Below are 17,766 nucleotides of genomic sequence, written 5' to 3' on the forward strand. Positions count from 1 at the left end.
AATTTTTGTAAGGTGTCCTTGAGACTCTTGAAATGCGCCCATAAATAAAATTTATTATTATTATACTAAGCCAATTAACTTACAGACCTGTACGTCTTTGGAGTGTGGGAGGAAACCGGAACACCCAGAGAAGACCTACGTGGGTCACAGAGAGAATGTACAAACTCCGTACAGATAAGTGCCCATAGTCAGGGTCGAACCCGGGTCTCTGTCACTGTAAGGCAGAAACTCTACCATGCAGTGTCGCCGTGCTGCCCAAAACCATGCCGTTCAAACATTTATGCCTTAAAGTACGGCAAATGCTTAACATCTTTTACTGTATAATCTAACGCACAAATCTAACTGAAATAATGAATACATATTGCATTGTCTAAAAGACTGACTAAAGCAACAGTTCTCATTCTAACATTTAGCGTTAGACTTTTATCCTCAAACTAGTTCTGAGGAAAGTTTTAAAAAAACCAAAATGGTGGAGAAGCAATTAAGATTGAAAATGGGCTGATTGAAAATGTGTGAATTAAGGATTGAACTCTTGATGGACGGGTATAAAAACAATGAAGATCACAGTAGACCGTCATGTTAACATTTGTCAAACGACTAAAAATATAGGCTGGAAAGCGTATTTGCAGTGTGTATTAAAAAAATAAATAAATTGGGACATATCAAACTTGAAGGATATGTTGACACTGGGAGGTGGAAAAAACGGAACAAAGATTATGGAGAGAGGAAGAAGAAGAAGGTCTGAAGTAGGGTATCGACCCGAAACGCTGCCTATTTCCTTCGCTCCATAGATGCTGCCTCACCCGCTGAGTTTCTCCAGCAGCATTTTTGTCTAATAAAGATTATGGAAGCTGGAACAAAGGTTCTGACTGTCTACCTACCTCTGACTTGTGATCTATATTCTTCTCTCAAGTCTCCCCTTAACCTCCGTTTACCAGAGAAAACCCATCCCATTCTGTCCAACCTCTCCTTGTAGTTAATGCCCTATTTAGGTATTTGAAGGGCCAAGTTTGAAGTAGATAAGCAAGGGAGTTATTTTACAAAGGGTGGTGGGTGCCTGGAACGTATTAGCGAGGGGCGGTGATGGAAGCAGATATGATAGCAGTGTTTGGGAGGCTTTTACATGGGCACATCCATATACGGGGAATGAAAAGGTAGGGATCATGTTCTGGCAGATGAAATTAGCTCATCTTGGCATCATTTTCGGCACAGATATTGTGGACCAAAGGGCCTCTTCCTGTGCTGTTCTGTGTTATCTATGTTAACAGTTGCTTGAAAAAATAGGTGGGTCTATCTGTCAGAACGAAGTATGATTTTAGTTTAACCTAAAACCAATACATAGGGTTATACAGCATGGAAGCAGGGCCCTTTGGCCCAACGTGTCATGCTAACCAAAAAGCCCCATCTAAGCTAGTTCTATTTGTTTGCGTTTTGCCTATATCCCTTGAATCCTTTCATATCCATATACAGTGGCCTCCATAATGTTTGGGACAAAGACCCATCATTCATTTGCCTCTGTACTCCACAATTTGAGATTTGATATTGTCAGATTTTAATAAAAGCCATTTTTATACATTTTGGTTTCACCATGTACATGGTGAAGCCAAAATGTCTCTTCCCCCCCCCCCCCATTTCAGGGCACCATAATGTTCAGGACACAGCAATGTCATGTAAATGAAAAGTCATGTTTAGTATTTTGTTACATATCCTTTGCATGCAATGACTGCTTGAAGTCTGCGATTCATGGACATCACCAGTTGCTGGGTGTCCTCTCTGGCGATGCTCTGCCAGGCCTGTGTTGCAATACGTACACACAGTTTATACAGCGCTGTGTTCGCGATCACTGGCAACGCTCTTTGTTTATCCCGAATGACCTTTGACAAATCCCATGCTCAATTGCGTGCGCGCGAGAGAGATTTCAAACTCGCTTATTTAGAGCACGTTCGGTTGTCTCACCTTTCCAGTTCTGCTGAAGGGTTGTGAACCTCACCAGTTGATTCAGTTTCCTTCCCCAGAGGTGGGACCGATTTGATCAACTGACCACTTCCAACGTTCTCTAACATTGTTTCTTGATTTCCAGCATCTGCAGCTGTTTTGTTTTGTGGGCGGGGGAGGAGGAAGAACAAAGGAGGACTTGGTAAAGGGGTTACTTTGTAAAGGGCCTGTCCCACTTCCACGAGGTATTTCACGAATTCTCCCGAGTTTTCCCGTTTCACACTCGCAGAATGTTTGTAACGCGTTTGTTGGAGGTCCTAGGAGTTCGTAGATATATCGTAGCGGCTCGTTATGCTAGCCGTAGGCACTCGTAGCATCGGGTAAGTCGGGACGTTTTTTCCAGCCCGTTAAAAAATGTTCACGAGTAAAAAATATGGTCGGGATGAAAGAATTAAGTCGTGGAAGTGGGACAGACCCTTAACTTTGTAGGTGGCTTTATGTGGTGACTATTTGCATACCTTGGGTATGCGAGCAAAGAATTTCCCTGTGACTTGCCACCTGCGTCAATAAAGTATTCATCCATTCATTCTGTTTTCTCCGAACCCTCAACGTTATTTGAATCTCAGCCTCCAATGTTTGTCTGTTCTATTTTGCTCAGTGCATTTTACCTGGAGAGTTGTGGAGTGACAGCATTGCTCCTCCCTTCACTGTTAACGTTGACTGGTGTCGATTTTTGTTTCCTGGGTTTCTATAGCTACGTGCTCAGCTGTTACTGCCCTTTGGTAATTATTTCCCAGGTCTCAAAGACGTCTTCAATCGACCGACGATGCTGCCCCTGAATGTTTTCCTTCCGCTTTTGATACTCTGATGTCTTAGGAGAAGTGCGGCCTGGCTAACTGCAGCGGCACCGCTGAGATGGTCCCGATCGCTCAACAATTCCGGGCAACGCGAGTCCTGCCTCAAGCAACTGTATCGGGAAACAAACGGGACGTAACCGAGGGGAAAAGTTCCTCGCATCCGTGGTAATATTCACAACTACAGAAGTGGACAGTGTGAGAATTAAACTCCTGTCCGACAGTAATGGACGATATCTGCTGGAAATTGTGTGTGGAATAAAATCTCTGCAGCCATGAAGGAGCTGGAAGAAGAGACTCGGATTTATCACCATCTCACTGTGAGTAATGTCGCTGGGGCAGGGTAGAATCAAAGTTAAACTTTGTACCGTTGAGCCTAATTCCTGTTTCTTAAGTTTTTGTTTGTTCATGGCTATCAGTGGCAATTAAACATTGAAAGCTAGCTTCATTGAGTTACATGGTTTCAGCATGTTGTTGCCAAATAAAACAAGCCTGAGGCAGAAAGTTGGCATGAGGGTTAGAGTCAAGGGTGACTTGATATGCTTCATTAAGTTTAGGTTTTTTTATTTATTGTTCTCACTTGGATAGGTACAGTGAAAAGCTTTGTTTTGATCGGATAATACTGCACATAAATACAATCAAGTCAAACTCAAGTACAATAGCTAGATTGAAGGGGGAGATGCAGAATATAGTTCTCAGCATTGTCGCACACCAGTTCCATACTCAAAGTCCAACATCCGTGCTAAATCCATCCAAAACCAACAATACTGGGCAGATGGAAAAGAGAGATGTAGAAAGGAGTGGGCCATTTGGCCCTTCGAGTCTGCTGCACCATTCAATGTGATCATGGCTGATCTTCCAAATTCAATAGCCTGTTCCTGCTTTCTCCCCGATTCCTACCATCTCTTTTGTCCTTTGAACTATATCTAACTCCTTGGAGATATCTAATGAGCTGCGTAATTCCACAAACTGGTACACAAGGACACCCAGGTCATGCTTGGCCATGGAGACGGATGGAACGGCAGATGCTGGCATCTTGAGCGAAACACGAAGTGCTGGAGGAACTCAGAGGGTCAGGCAACATCAGTGGAGAGAACAGGCAATGTTTCTGTCAGGAACCTCATTCAGGTTTAATGGACTGGTTGGGACCCCTCTTTATACTGGAGAAGGGTCCTGTACTGAAACCTCATCTGTCCATTCCCTTCACAGATGCTGCCTGACCCACTGAGTTCCTCCAGCACTTTGCGTTTTATTCTTGTTGTACCACCCCTTGTTCTACTCTATCACCATTCAGATTCATAATTTGACTTTCTGTTTTTGTTACCAAAGTGGATAATCTCATATTTGATAATAATATTATCACATACCTAATAATAATAATAATCCCTCATCGTCCACTCGCCCAACCTGTCCAAGTCACACACTGGAGCCTCTCTTCATCCCTCTTGGATCTCACACTCACACTCAGATTTGTGTCAATGGCAAATTTGAAGATTTTACATTTCCGCAGCTATGTAAAGAGAGCAGGAAGGAGAGTCCCAGAGTTCTCACCATCTCGCATTGAGCAATGAAGTTGGAAATATACAGTGTGGAAATAGGCCCTTTGGCCCAACTTGCCCACACTGACCAACATGCCCCATTTACACTTGTCCCGCCTGCCCAGGTTTGGCCCATATCCTTCTAAACCTAGCCTATCCATGTACCTGTCCAAATGTCTTTTAAACATTGTGACAGTACCTGCCTCAACTACTTCCTCTGGTATTTACCCTCTATCCATAGTGCAAAAGAAATTGTCCCTCGTGTTCCTATTAATTCCTTCTCCCATCACCTTAAGCCTATGTCCTCTGGTTCTTGATTGTCTTACTCTGGGTAAAAGACTCAGTCTGAAGAAAGGTCTTGCCCCGAAACGTCACCCATTCTTTCTGCCCAGAAGTGCTACCTGTCCCGCTGAGCTACTCCAGCATTTTGTGCCCATCTTCGGTGTAAACCTGCACCTGCAGTTACTTCCTACACATCCTGTGAATTGACCCTAACTATCCCCCTCATGATCTTAAACACCTCTGTAAGATCACCCCTTATTTTCCTGCGCTCCAAGGAATAAAGTCTGAGCCTGCCCAACCTCTCCCTGTACCTCAGGCCCAGAGTCCTGGCACCACCCTCGTAAATCATCTCTTCCAATTCCAATTTAACAATATTTTTCTTTTAATAATATAGATGTAGTTGGGTAGAATCAAAGTTAAACATTTTGCTTAAGAAGGAACTGCAGATGCTCGAGAATCGAAGGTTACACAAAAAAGCTGTACAAACCCAGCTGGTGCTGCAGCATCTATGGAGCGATGGTGATATGCAACGTTTCGGGCCGAAACCTTGCCTATTTCCTGCGCTCCATAGATGCTGCTGCACCCGCTGAGTTTCTCCAGCTTTTTTGTGTAACCTTAAACATTTTGCTGTTGGACCACATTGTCATTTCTAGGTTTTCCCTCATCTGCATCGTTGGTATAGATTGTGTGTGACTAGTTATGATTCCATTCAAGGGAGATGCTAAAAATGCATTTCGTTGTCTCTGTACTGTACACTGACAATGACAATAAATTGAATCATTTCATTTCATTTCATTTCATCATTTAAACCTGTCCACCAGGGACTATACTGGAAGCTGGACACTCTACCGCTACGCCACCGTGACTGGCCATGTGGGGCCTCGTCACAATTCTTTGCAAAGTCCAAGCGCGCGGCGTGTCACCACCACATCATGCCGCGACATTTCGGTCACCTGATACGCCAGTCAATGATGCCTGCAGACGCCGAAAAAATGTCCAAGCGGCCCTTTAAACCTCTGGTTCTTGATTCCCCTACTCTGGGTAAAAGACTCTGCATTTACCCTAACTATTCCCCTCATGATCTTATACGCCTCTCTATGGTCACCCATCCCTCATCGTCCTGCGCTCCAAGGACTAAAGACTCTGGGCATTCACCCTATCAATTTCCCTCAATAATTCCCTGTTTTCTCTCACCTCTCACCTATTTTAAATAGAGAGATTAAGGAGATGCCAGCAGTCAACAAATTATTTTTATGCGCTGCCTTTAACATAGCAAAATCTCCCCAAGGCACATCACGGGAGAATTATTAAGCAAAATTAGACATCAAACCACTTGACATATTGAAGCAGTTAACATAGCGAAAGAGATTGGTTTTAAGGATCATTGAAGGAGGGAAGCAAGGAGTTTGAAGGAGAGAAATACAGAATGTAGTGCCTCAGCAACTGAGCGTTCAAGGTCAGTGTTGGGAGATTTAGAGGGGATTTGAGTAAAAATATTTCATCTTGAAGGAGGTTGAACACTGGAACACATTTCTTGAGGGGATGGGAGAGGCTGGTGGACCCACAACATTAACCTGTACTTGTGTTTAAGAAGGAACTGCAGATGCTGGAAAATCGAAGGTAGACAAAAGTGCTAGAGATACTCAGCGGGTGCAGCAGCATCTATGGAGCGAAGGAAGTAGGCAACGTTTCGGGCCGAAAAACCCTTCTTCAGTCTTTCCTTCGCTCCATAGATGCTGCTGCACCCACTGAGTTCTCCAGCACTTTTGTCTACCATTAATCTGCACTTAGTGAACATTTGAAATGTCACAGCAAAGAAGATTGCAGGTCAAATTCTGGGAAATTGGATTAGAGCAGATAGGTAGACACAAAGTGCTGGAGTAACTCAGTGGGTCAGGCAGCATCTCGGGTGAAAAGGAATAGGTAGCATTTTGGGTGGAAACCCTTCTTCAGAAGAGCTGAGGAGTTTATTGTCACGTGTACAGTGAACAGAGTCGGGCCTGTCCCACTTGGGCGTCATTTATGCGACATCCTAAAAATTGGTCGGTGCATCGTGACACACGCCTGGCTTGTGGTGAGGCCTGGTGGGGAACGCAATGACGAGCGGTAACGCGCGGCGCCCCATGATTTCGGAAAACTCAAAATCCTCGCGCTCCCTCATGCGTGACGTGTCCCTTTTGCACGCTGACGTACTGATGGCGTACGTGTAGCACGTGGTGACGCATGGTTACGCACGGTGACGCATGAACATTGCCGATGCTAATTTATTATGCGTCAACGTCCGTAAACCATGCGCTTGCCCGTATACGCTGTCGGCATGCCATTTGCGCATCATTTGAGCGCCGCACCACGTGACCACCCGGGTATAAAGCTCGCGTAGTTTTGAAAAATTTTAACAGGGAAAATCCTTGCCACGGAGATCGGACTAATTACGAACGACATTGCAAATGGCTCCCAAAAGAAGCGGGGCCCTCAAGAGCACTTGGCTCGCGACTGTTGTACTGCTAGACGATTGCCGTCGCGTAAATACGCGCAAATTACGCCCAAGTGGGACAGGCCCTTTAACCTCCACCTTCTACAAAGCTTTTGTTGATCTGTCCCTTTATGCAGAATTGCGTTTGAGAAGCAAGCCGGCGAGGATTACATTGGGTTGTGAAAATGCAAATGTTATTTTTTGTGCCTCATCTCTGATGCAAAAGCAATGTTTTTCTTTTTTTGAAGTGTGCGGTTTTGATCAAATTTTCTCTAAAACACCTGCCAAATGTGGATCCGATTTGAAACCATGAAATGAAGCACCCAAATACCATACCTGATAAAAGTGAAAGTGTTTAATACAGTGCCACTTTTAACATTACATTTTATTCATAACTTTACATCATGTGATCGGTATTTAGTTTAGAGATACAGCACGGAAACAACCCCTTCGGCCCACCGAACCTGCGCTGACCAGCGGTCCCCACACGTTAACACTACCCTACACACACTCGGGACAGTTTTATGTACAAAAAAAAAAAATCCAATTGGCCTACAAACCCGTTCGTCTTTAGGAATGTGGGAGGAAAGCGAAGATCTCGGAGAAAACCCACGCGGTCACAGGGAGAACGTGCAAACTCCGTACAGACAGCACCCGTGGTTGGGAACGAACCCGGGTCTCTGACGCTGTAATCTCTGTAAGGCAGCAACTCTACCGTTGCGCCACCGAGTATGCCTAAGTTTCTAAACAAAGTTTCAATGAGGTATAGTGTTTAGAATTTAGATTTTAGAGATACAGCGCGGAAACAGGCCCCTTCGGCCCACCGAGTCCGTGCCCACCCACCGTACACGAGCACTACCCTACAAACTAGGGGCAATTTACAATTTACAGAGGCCAATGAGCCTACAAACTCTATGTCCTTGGAGTGTGGGAGGAAACCAGAACATTGCTTTTCTGAATAAAGGTCTTGGAATTTGTTATCTGGATTAAATCTCACGTTTATTCCACATTGTTTTTAAAAATCAGGATATACATGAGAGAGCGAGTTTCAAAGCAATAATTCAATTGAGGTGTCAGCGCTATGTTTAATTGGAGAATTGAAGTTGGAATTTAGATTGCAGTGTTACATTATACATTATATTGTGGTAGACACTTGCGTGTGATGCATTCTTCAATTCCGTGAACGATACTTCGGAACAGAATGGCCCAGTGAATGCATGCATGCAGCTGGGTAGTGTTGTCCGTGAGGGATACAGATCAGTTTTCTAGGCTATCGATATGTGAAGCCCAGTTGCATTGTTCAAGAGAGGCGATTTAAAAAAAGCGTCTTGTTTCTGTGCCGTAGCCATCGAGGCCTGTCACAGGATATTTGTCAGAGGTTCCCCAGCGCACTGATCAGTGCGGGTTTGCCATTGCAATGGGATCAACTTGGCTGTCTGCTGCAGGAAGTGCAACGCTTAGCAAATGGGACTGGTGGCAATAGAACCACTAAGGTTCAACAGAGCCAAGGAGGAGTTGCTCTTCTCACCAAAGATCCTACAACGGGCAAGATAGCCCACTCGACGAAAAAGACATAGTATGGTCATGGGCAGATTCATGGGTAATTTTAGGCCCCATTTCCGTAACTGGCTTCCGTCTCCGCACCAAAGATCCCATAGGAGACGGAAGCCGGTTACGGAAACATCCTCGTAAAAATAAAAGCTATTTGGGAAAAATCTTCTCCTCATTTTCAGAATTTTAATTTATTAACACAAACTGTTCCCCTGCAACATTGATTACACTGCGAGTCGGGTCGGGTCGGGTGACGGAAATGGATGAGAAAAAGGCCCACGTTCCGTTCCGCTGCGTACTATGCGTCAACCCATTGCATTTAGCACAAGTGGTCTATCTTGCTCCGCTGTTGGATCTTTGCTTCTCACTCTCTCTCTTCTCCCCCTCTCCCATCAGGCAAGAGGTACTGGAGTGTGAAAACGCACACCTCCAGATTCAGGGACAGTTTCTTCCCAGCTGTTATCAGGCAACCGAACCATCCTACCACCAACTAGAGAGGGGTCCTAAACTACTATCTACCTCATCGGAGACCCTCGGATCTTTATCTTGCACTAAACATTATTCATGTTATTCCCTTTATCAGTACAACGTGGATGGCTCAATCGTCATCATGTATTGTCTTTCCGCTGATTGGACACATGCAACAAAAGCTTTTTCATTGTACCTCGGTACACGTGACAATAAATTAAACTCAAGATCATATCTGTGACTGTTCTATATGAGAGAATGGAGCGGCTGGGTTTGTACACGCTGGAGTTTAGAAGGATGAGAGGATATCTTATTGAAACATATACTGTAAGACTGTTAAGGGTTTGGACACACTTCTTATTCTTCTTTTGTGTGGCGTGCACAGCCTAAAGTTGTTGGACAACTTGTTCTAGTTGATCTTCTGTTTGTTCACATCGAGTTGATTGCATTAGTCGAAACACGGTGGACCACGTGAAGGTTGCAATCTTCCACCCCTTGGACACACTAGAGGCATGAAACATGTTCCCGATGCTGGGGGAGTCCAGAACCAGGGGGCCACAGTTTAAGAATAAGGAGTAAGCCATTTAGAACGGAGACGAGGAAACACTTTTTCTCACAGAGAGTTGTGAGTCTGTGGAATTCTCTGCCTCAGAGGAGGGCGGAGGCCGGTTCTCTGGATACTTTCAAGAGAGAGCTAGATAGGGCTCTTAAAGATAGCGGAGTCAGGGGATATGGGAAGAAGGCAGGAACGGGGTACTGATTGGGGATGATCAGCCATGATCACATTGAATGGCGATACTGGCTCGAAAGGCCGAACGGCCTCCTCCTGTACCTATTGTCCAACTAAGGCCAACTAAGCTACAAAGCCTCATGGGTCTTTGAGATGTGGGAAGAAGCCGGAGCACCCGGATGAAACCCACGCAGTCTCGGGGGGGAACGTGCAATCTCCCGAGGTTAGGATCGAACCAAGGGCCTCTGGTGCAGTGAGGCGGCACCTCTACCTGCTGCAGTGGGTCTGCGGTAGAGTTGCTGCTTGACAGCGCCAGAGACACGGATTCGATCCTGGCTACGGGTGCTGTGTGTACGGAGTTTGTACCTTGTCCCTGTGACCGTGTGGGTTTTCTCCGGGTGCTCCGGTTTCCTCCCACACTCCAATGACTCAAGGTTAACTGGCTTTGGGTTTAAAAAAAAATCACAACTTGTTCCTAGTGTGTAGGATAGTGCCAGTGTGCGGGGTGATCGCTGGTCGGCTCGGACACGGTGGGCGAAGGCGGGACCTGTTCCCGGGCTGCACCTCCATAGTCTATAGTCTAAATTATCTGACAGTCACCTCATAGATGCTCATGGGACATTTAATCTCCAGATCGAATGCAGGGTTTCCATGGATACGGCTCAAAAGTATTTCTTCATCTCTAAACCGAGCTGCCTCATTGCTGAAGCTGTAAAAGATGCCGCACAGATACAAACCTTCCCACATTCGCGCTGCCTTGTGGCGCGCCGTAACACCACCTTCTATAAAGGAAGGGGTTACATCATAGAATGCTGCATTATTGCCACGGATACATCTATTATGAGAACAATGCGGCGAGCCACTGTCTAAGATGAAGTGAAGTAAAAAGAGCAAATCTCGCAATGGGCGGGAAGGATGAGAATTGGAGAATTGGGGGGGGGGGGGGGAGGGTAGGGTTTTGGATTGTTGGCGTCGAAGTGGAAGTGTTTGGCTCCGCGCTGGTTGAAGTTCCACGCCAATGGGACTCATGCCAGTGTTCTACTCTAGAACACCGTTGCATTGTGTCGTGGGCAGGACAAGGTGGTTGCAGGAGACATGACCAGTTCTCTCCTCCTACCCCCGCCCCAGGGACGTCCGGCGATGAAGATAAGGCCACCTGGGGCATTTTGTTCTGATCTTGCGTATTGTTGGGCGTTTGGCTTTCCTTACATCTCGGTTGAAGGATGTAAAACAAGAACATATTAATGGATGTCGTAATCTGGATTGGCTCACAGTGCTGGAACCACAGGCTTGAGGCTCTAGAATTCTCCTTCTTTTATTGTTTGTGATAAATTCCTCATGTACATAACAGAACATGGGACCAAAAATGCAGTATGAATCTTTCTGAAAAAATACAGGTAGGATTTTACAAAATGGAGAATTGGCTATTTCACTGTAATCTGATCGCACTAACTTGAACTCATTGAGTAGATAGTAGCTCAGGGCCGCTCTCTAGTTGTGGTAGGATGGTTCAGTTGCCTGATAACAGCTGGGAAGAAACTGTTCCTGAATCTGGAGGTGTGTGTTTTCACACCTCTCGACCTCTTGCCTGATGGGCGAGGGGAGAAGAGGGAGTGACCGGGTTGCGACTCGTCCTTGATTGTGCTGCTGGCCTTGTCTATTTCAAATAGTCTTCCTTATTAATGACTATAATTGTAGTATCAAGGGTTACTTATAGTATCATGGGTCAACGGCTTTAATGAAATCAAAACACAAGAGACTGCAGATGCTGGAATCTTGAGTAAAAAAACCAACGAACTGCTGGGGGAACCAAGTGGGTCAGGCAGCAACTGAGGGAAATGTGCAGATGAAGATTTAGGTCAGGACCCATAGTTTAGTTTAGAGATACAGTGCGGAAACAGGCCCTTTGGCCCACCGAGTCTGCGCTTACCAGCGATCCCCACACAATAACACCATCCTTCACACACACTAAGGACAATTTTATAATTTTACCAAGCCAATTAACCTACAAACCTGTAAGTCTTTGGCATGTGGGAGGAAACCGGGGTAAAAGCCCTTTGCGGTCATGAGGAGAACGTACAAACTCCCTACAGGCAGCACCCATAGTCAGGATCAAACCCAGGTCTCTGGCGCTGTAAGGCAGCAACTCTGTTCCACCGACCCTGCTTCAGACTAATTTAATTTTTCTTGAATTCAAAGCAAACTCAAGCAACTGAAGAATGCAAGGCCAATTGGGGAGCATGAGAAAAAGGCATCACACAAATGCCTTGCTAATAAGATAGTGATCTGGATCATCAAATGGACTGTTTATTCCACCATGCTGTGAAATGAAGGCGCGTGGAACTGCAGATGCTGGAATCTTGAGTAAAACGCAAAGTGCTGGAGTAACTAGTATTCAGGGTCCTGATGCAAGACCTCGCCTGTCCATTCCCTCGGGAGATGCTGCCGGACCCGTTGAGTTGCTCCAGCTCATTGTGTTGTACTCCACCTTGCTGTAACTTGGTGCACATTGGAGGAAAGAGAATAGAAATGGGAATCAGTGCTGGTGAGGTAAGGAACGCAGGCTGCGTTTGCCAGCCGCACAAAGTGTCATCTTTCTTCACCTTTACCTGCGCCAGGTCAAAGATCAAGGTGAGCAGGATTTGTGGAATTGCAGATCCTCAAGATTACAGGAGGCGATGCTATTACACAAAGGGAGATACGATACAAAGAGATTCACCGTCCACTGGGGATCTACCAGCTAAACTTAGGCTGCATCTTGTACTCGTCATATATTCTCGCAACGCCGAAAGCATCTTTAGCCCATTGAGTTTACACTGGTTCCCAGCGCAATCTCATCAGTCCCAGTCCTCTGCTTATTTCCACAGAACCTATTCACTATCAGGAAGATAGACACAAAATGCTGGTGTGACTCAGCAAGCCAGGCAGCATCTCTGGAGAGAGGGAATAGGTGATGTTTCGGGTCCTGAGATCCTGATGAAGGGCCTCGACCCGAAACGTCGCCTGTTCCTTCTCTTCAGAGATGCTACCTGACCCTTCTGAGTTGCTCCAGCATTTTTGTATCTATCTTTGGTGTAAACCAGCATCTGCAGTTCCTTCTCACACTATACTCCATCACATCCATCTGATTCTTCTGCCAACCCCACCTACACCAGGGACAAATTATAGTAGGCGGTTCGCTACCGACCACATCTTTGGAATGTAGGGGAGATCGCAGCACCCGTCTAGGCAATAAAACTTTGCATTGGGGTTTCTATTCTAAGGCAAAGGGTAGTGTTTTAATTCAAAAGCACCCAGGAATATATTGATGGGAGGAATAGATGGATGTGAGGAATTCTACACGCTTTGTCGTCTACCTTGAGTATCTGGTCTCCCATATTCTTGTAAAGTAGCCAAAAGTGCTGGAGAAACTCAGCGGGTGCAGCAGCATCCATGGAGCGAAGGAAATAGGCAACGTTTTGGGCCGAAACCCAGTAGAGTTGCTTAGTTTAGTTTTAGTTCAGTTTAGAGACACAGCACGGAAAGAGGCCCTTCAGCCCACTGAGTCCGCGCTGACCAGCGATCCCCGCACTCGTAACCCTATCCTACACACACACTAGGGGACAATTTACAATTTTACCGAAGCCAATTAACACAACAATCCTGCAGGTGTTCTGAGTGTGGGAGGAAACCAGAGCACCCGGAGAATACCCACGCAGATCACGGGGAAGAAAGTACACACTGCATATAGACAACACCCACAGTCAGGATCGAAGCCATTGTCTCTGGCGCTGTAAGGCAGCAACTCTACCGCTGAGCCACCATGCTGCCCAGTTTAGAGATGCAGCTGAGAAACAGGCCCTTCTGCCCACCTAGTCAATGCTGGCCATCGATCACCCGTTCACACTAGTGTCATGTTATCCCACTTCCTACACACTAGGGGTAACTTAATGAGGACAATTAAACTACAAACCCGCGCATTTTTGGGATGGGGGGGGGGGGGGATGGAGCACTAGGAGGAAATCCACGCGGTCACAGGGAGAACATGCAATCTCCACACAGACAGCGCCATAGGTCAGGATCAAACCTGGTCTCTGGCGCTATGAGGCAGCAGCTCTGTAAATATAAATGACCAGGTTTATATTATAACCATATAACCATATAACAATTACAGCACGGAAACAGGCCATCTCGGCCCTACAAGTCCGTGCCGAACAACGTTTTTTCCCTTAGTCCCACCTGCCTGCACTCATACCATAACCCTCCATTCCCTTCTCATCCATATGCCTATCCAATTTATTTTTAAATGATACCAACGAACCTGCCGACACCACTTCCACTGGAAGCTCATTCCACACCGCTACCACTCTCTGAGTAAAGAAATGACAAGAAAATACAATGAAAGAAATTATTAAATGACAGCGGGCTGATAAGTGAATGTGCCCTGTTAATCGGGCGGTGGCTTCTACGCTTGCTTATTTTTCACACTTAATATACGGTCTGACTTCACTCATTTCACGCTATCATTCCACTCGTACCTTCATGAAGAAGGTACGGGAGTCTGAAAACTATGACTGCCTGGTTTAAGAACAGCTTCTTCCCACCAACCATCAGCCTCTTGAACACCACACAACACTAACATCAACCAGGAACCTCCAGGAAAGATCTATGCAGGCAGGGTTTTTTCTGCACTAGTATTGTGCTCGTTAATTTATTGAACTTTTGTTTTGCCATATATTATTTATGTCTGCTGTGCTTTCCGACCTGCTATGTTGCTGCGAGTAAGAATTTAATTACGCCGTTGTTGGTACATTTGACAATGTACCTCTTGACACTTGACTTGATTTGATTTGGGAATCATTCACTGAGTTCTGTAGAAAGCCACAAAAAAGCTGGAGTAACTCAGCCGGACAGGCAGCGTCTCTGGAGAGGAGGAATGGGTGACGTTTCGGGTCGAGACCCTTCTTCACACCCGCAATGACACCCATTCCTTCTCTCCAGAGATGCTGCCTGACCCGCTGAGTTACTCCAGCATTTTGTGTCTATCTGCGGTTTAAACCAGCATCTGCAGTTCCTTCCTCCACTTAGTTCTATTGTTCCATTTACATTTTAAAATATTTGTTGTATATTATGTGATGGATGGTCGAACGGCTAAAACCCCTGTCCCACGGTTCGAGTTCATTCCAAGAGTTCTCCCGAGTTTGCCCTGATTCGAACTCGGAGATTTACAGTAATGGCCACTCGTCGGTACTCTGGGCTCTCGTGGACATTTATCAACGTGTTGAAAAAATCTTCACGAGTCTTCCCGTGCTTACCTGCCGTTAGCGAGTCTTCCCGAGTACCTGCCGTTAGCGCTAAGAGACGTCCCAGAGCTCCGTCGTACCCGCTACGTTCATTCTCCATGCTTACCACGAGTTTGATTTTTATTTTAACTCGGGAGAGCTCTTGGAATGAACTCACACCGTGGAACAGGGCTAAAACACTGCACTTTATATGCAAAGCATTTGAGAAGACACATTTTGATGTCCTGCACTTATTTTTAGATAAATGTATTTTGTCACTCTGTATTTAAACTACAGTTTCCTCAAAGATGTGATGGCATGTGACAGCAGACTTATGCATTAGAAACAAAATCCCTGTGAATGTATTTCTGTAAGATGCTTCCTACTCTATAATCTAGATACAATAAGATGAGAGTTCTGTACGGAGTTCCAGCCATGTGTCCAGATGTAATGATGAGTACAATCTACTTTTTACTTGAATATTTCCAGGTGGCTCTCAGAATTCGTCCCATCAATGAATTTGAACTAGACGACGGAGCCACCATCGTTGCACATAAAGTGGATGATCAGGTATGTAGTTCCCTGCTTCCGACAGCACTGAATACGATCTCTCTGCTAAAGTGAGTTATTAGTGTATCATGGAGTGTAAAACATCTTGACAAACATATCATACTTGTGAATTATCACAGTTTTCTTTTGAAAGGATGTTAGTATAACAGTTCTTGTTGGAGCAAAACACAAAGGTATAGTCTTTATGTGGAGGAAGGAACTGCAGATGCTAGTTTAAACCGAAGGTAGACACAAACAGCTGGAGTAACCCAGCGGGTCAGGAAGCATCGCTGGAGAAAAGAAATAAGTGACAAGAAGGGCCAAGACCCTTCTTCAGACTGGGAGTCAGGGGGAAGGGAAACGAGGGATATGGGCGGTGATAAAGAGAGATATAGAATAGAATTCTCTTCCTCAGAGGGCGGTGGAGGCAGGTTCTCTGGATACTTTCAAGAGAGAGCTAGATAGGGCTCTTAAAGATAACGAAGTCAGGGGATATGGGGAGAAGGCAGGAGCAGGATACTGATTGTGGATGATCAGCCATGATCACATTGAATGGCGGTGCTGGCTTGAAAGGCCGAATGGCCTACTCTTGCACCTATTGTCTATTGGAACCGAGTGAGAAACATTAATATAATCCTTGTACGACTGTGATAATCATCGTCAACAATTAAATGGCACATCTCATTACATCAGCAATTGTTAGTTATGCACCTGAATTATGTGACCTGAAGGTTTAAATATTTGCAGTGTTCAATTTTGAATAAGCCTATCACGTCTACTTCATGAGGAAGATGTGCCAATGAAAACTTCACTTAGGCGGACAGCTATGAGTGCTTTGAAAATACATGAAAGACCCCTGTATACTAGCACTATCCTACACACTCGGGACAATTTACAATATACAGAGTCAACTAACCTACAAATCTGTACGTCTTTGGAGTGTGGGCGGAAACTGGAGCACCCGGAGAAAACCCACGCGGTCACAGGGAGAACGTACAAACTCGGCACAGACCCCTTGGTCAGCATGGAACCCGGGTCTCTGGCGCTGTGAGGCAGCAACTCTAGCGCTGCGCCACCGTGCCACCCATATATGCGGAGGTTAATTGGCCCTCTGTTGATTGTCCCCAGTGTGTAGGAGTGGGTGTGAAAAAGAGAATGAGGTAGAACTAGTGTGAATGGCCGTCATCATTTTAACTAAATAATTATCGGGCCTGCATAGCCAAACCCACCCGCACTTTGATCAAATCATCTACATTACAAATTGTGTGAACCCTCTTCTACTTTTAGACCGGTAACTATTGTGCACTGTCGACATAACCATATAACAATTACAGCACGGAAACAGGCCATCTCGGCCCTACAAGTCCGTGCCGAACAAATGTTTTGTTCCCCTTAGTCCCACCTGCCTGCACTCATACCATAACCCTCCATTCCCTTCTCATCCATATGCCTATCCAATTTATTTTTAAATGATACCAATGAACCTGCCTCCACCACTTCCACTGGAAGCTCATTCCCACACCGCTACCACTCTCTGAGTAAAGAAGTTCCCCCTCATATTACCCCTAAACTTCTGTCCCTTAATTCTGAAGTCATGTCCTCTTGTTTGAATCTTCCCTATTCTCAAAGGGAAAAGCTTGTCCACATCAACTCTGTCTATCCCTCTCATCATTTTAAAGACCTCTATCAGGTCCCCCCTTAACCTTCTGCGCTCCAGAGAATAAAGACCTAACTTATTCAACCTATCTCTGTAACACGTCGACATATTGTGGTACTGTTCAAAAAGATAAAACTGACCTCGGCAGTGTTTGCTGTGCGCTGATAAAGTATTATGCAGTAGATAAGTACTTTCATTTGTAACACACCTTATCACATCTCCGCAGAAGGTGCCTCAGAGCAAACGTGGTGAATTACTTTGAATGGCTACGTTACAACATTGCTACAAGATTCGACTATCAAACCCATATGTATTTGACCACCATGTAGCTGATCGCAATCTATTGAATAGCACTAAAGGGCCTGTCTCACTTGCCGATTTTGTTTGGCTACTGCCGGCATCGTTGACTGAAGTATCAGGTCACTGAAAAAGTTGCGTGCGTGATGCGGCACGATGACGTAATGACCC

At 45.5% G+C, this 17,766-nt stretch overlaps 1 protein-coding gene across 4 annotated transcripts in view; it reads left to right on the plus strand.

Annotated features, from left to right (window-relative positions):
- The first annotated feature begins 2,711 nt into the window (after window positions 1-2,711).
- Window positions 2,712-17,766, plus strand: part of si:dkey-26i13.8 (kinesin-like protein KIF19) — an 86,827-nt gene continuing 71,772 nt past the window's right edge. For 3 of the 4 annotated variants that reach the window (XM_055651121.1, XM_055651119.1, XM_055651118.1), the window contains exons 1-2: window positions 2,712-3,109; window positions 15,582-15,662. In XM_055651121.1, coding sequence (XP_055507096.1) covers window positions 3,065-3,109; window positions 15,582-15,662 — 126 coding nt within the window. In that variant the 5' untranslated portion in view covers window positions 2,712-3,064. The remainder of the gene's footprint in view (window positions 3,110-15,581; window positions 15,663-17,766) is intronic. The other variant, XM_055651120.1, reaches the window with a different exon arrangement.

This window comes from Leucoraja erinacea, chromosome 20, assembly GCF_028641065.1.
Source record: "Leucoraja erinacea ecotype New England chromosome 20, Leri_hhj_1, whole genome shotgun sequence".
Taxonomy (NCBI): Eukaryota; Metazoa; Chordata; class Chondrichthyes; order Rajiformes; family Rajidae; genus Leucoraja; species Leucoraja erinaceus.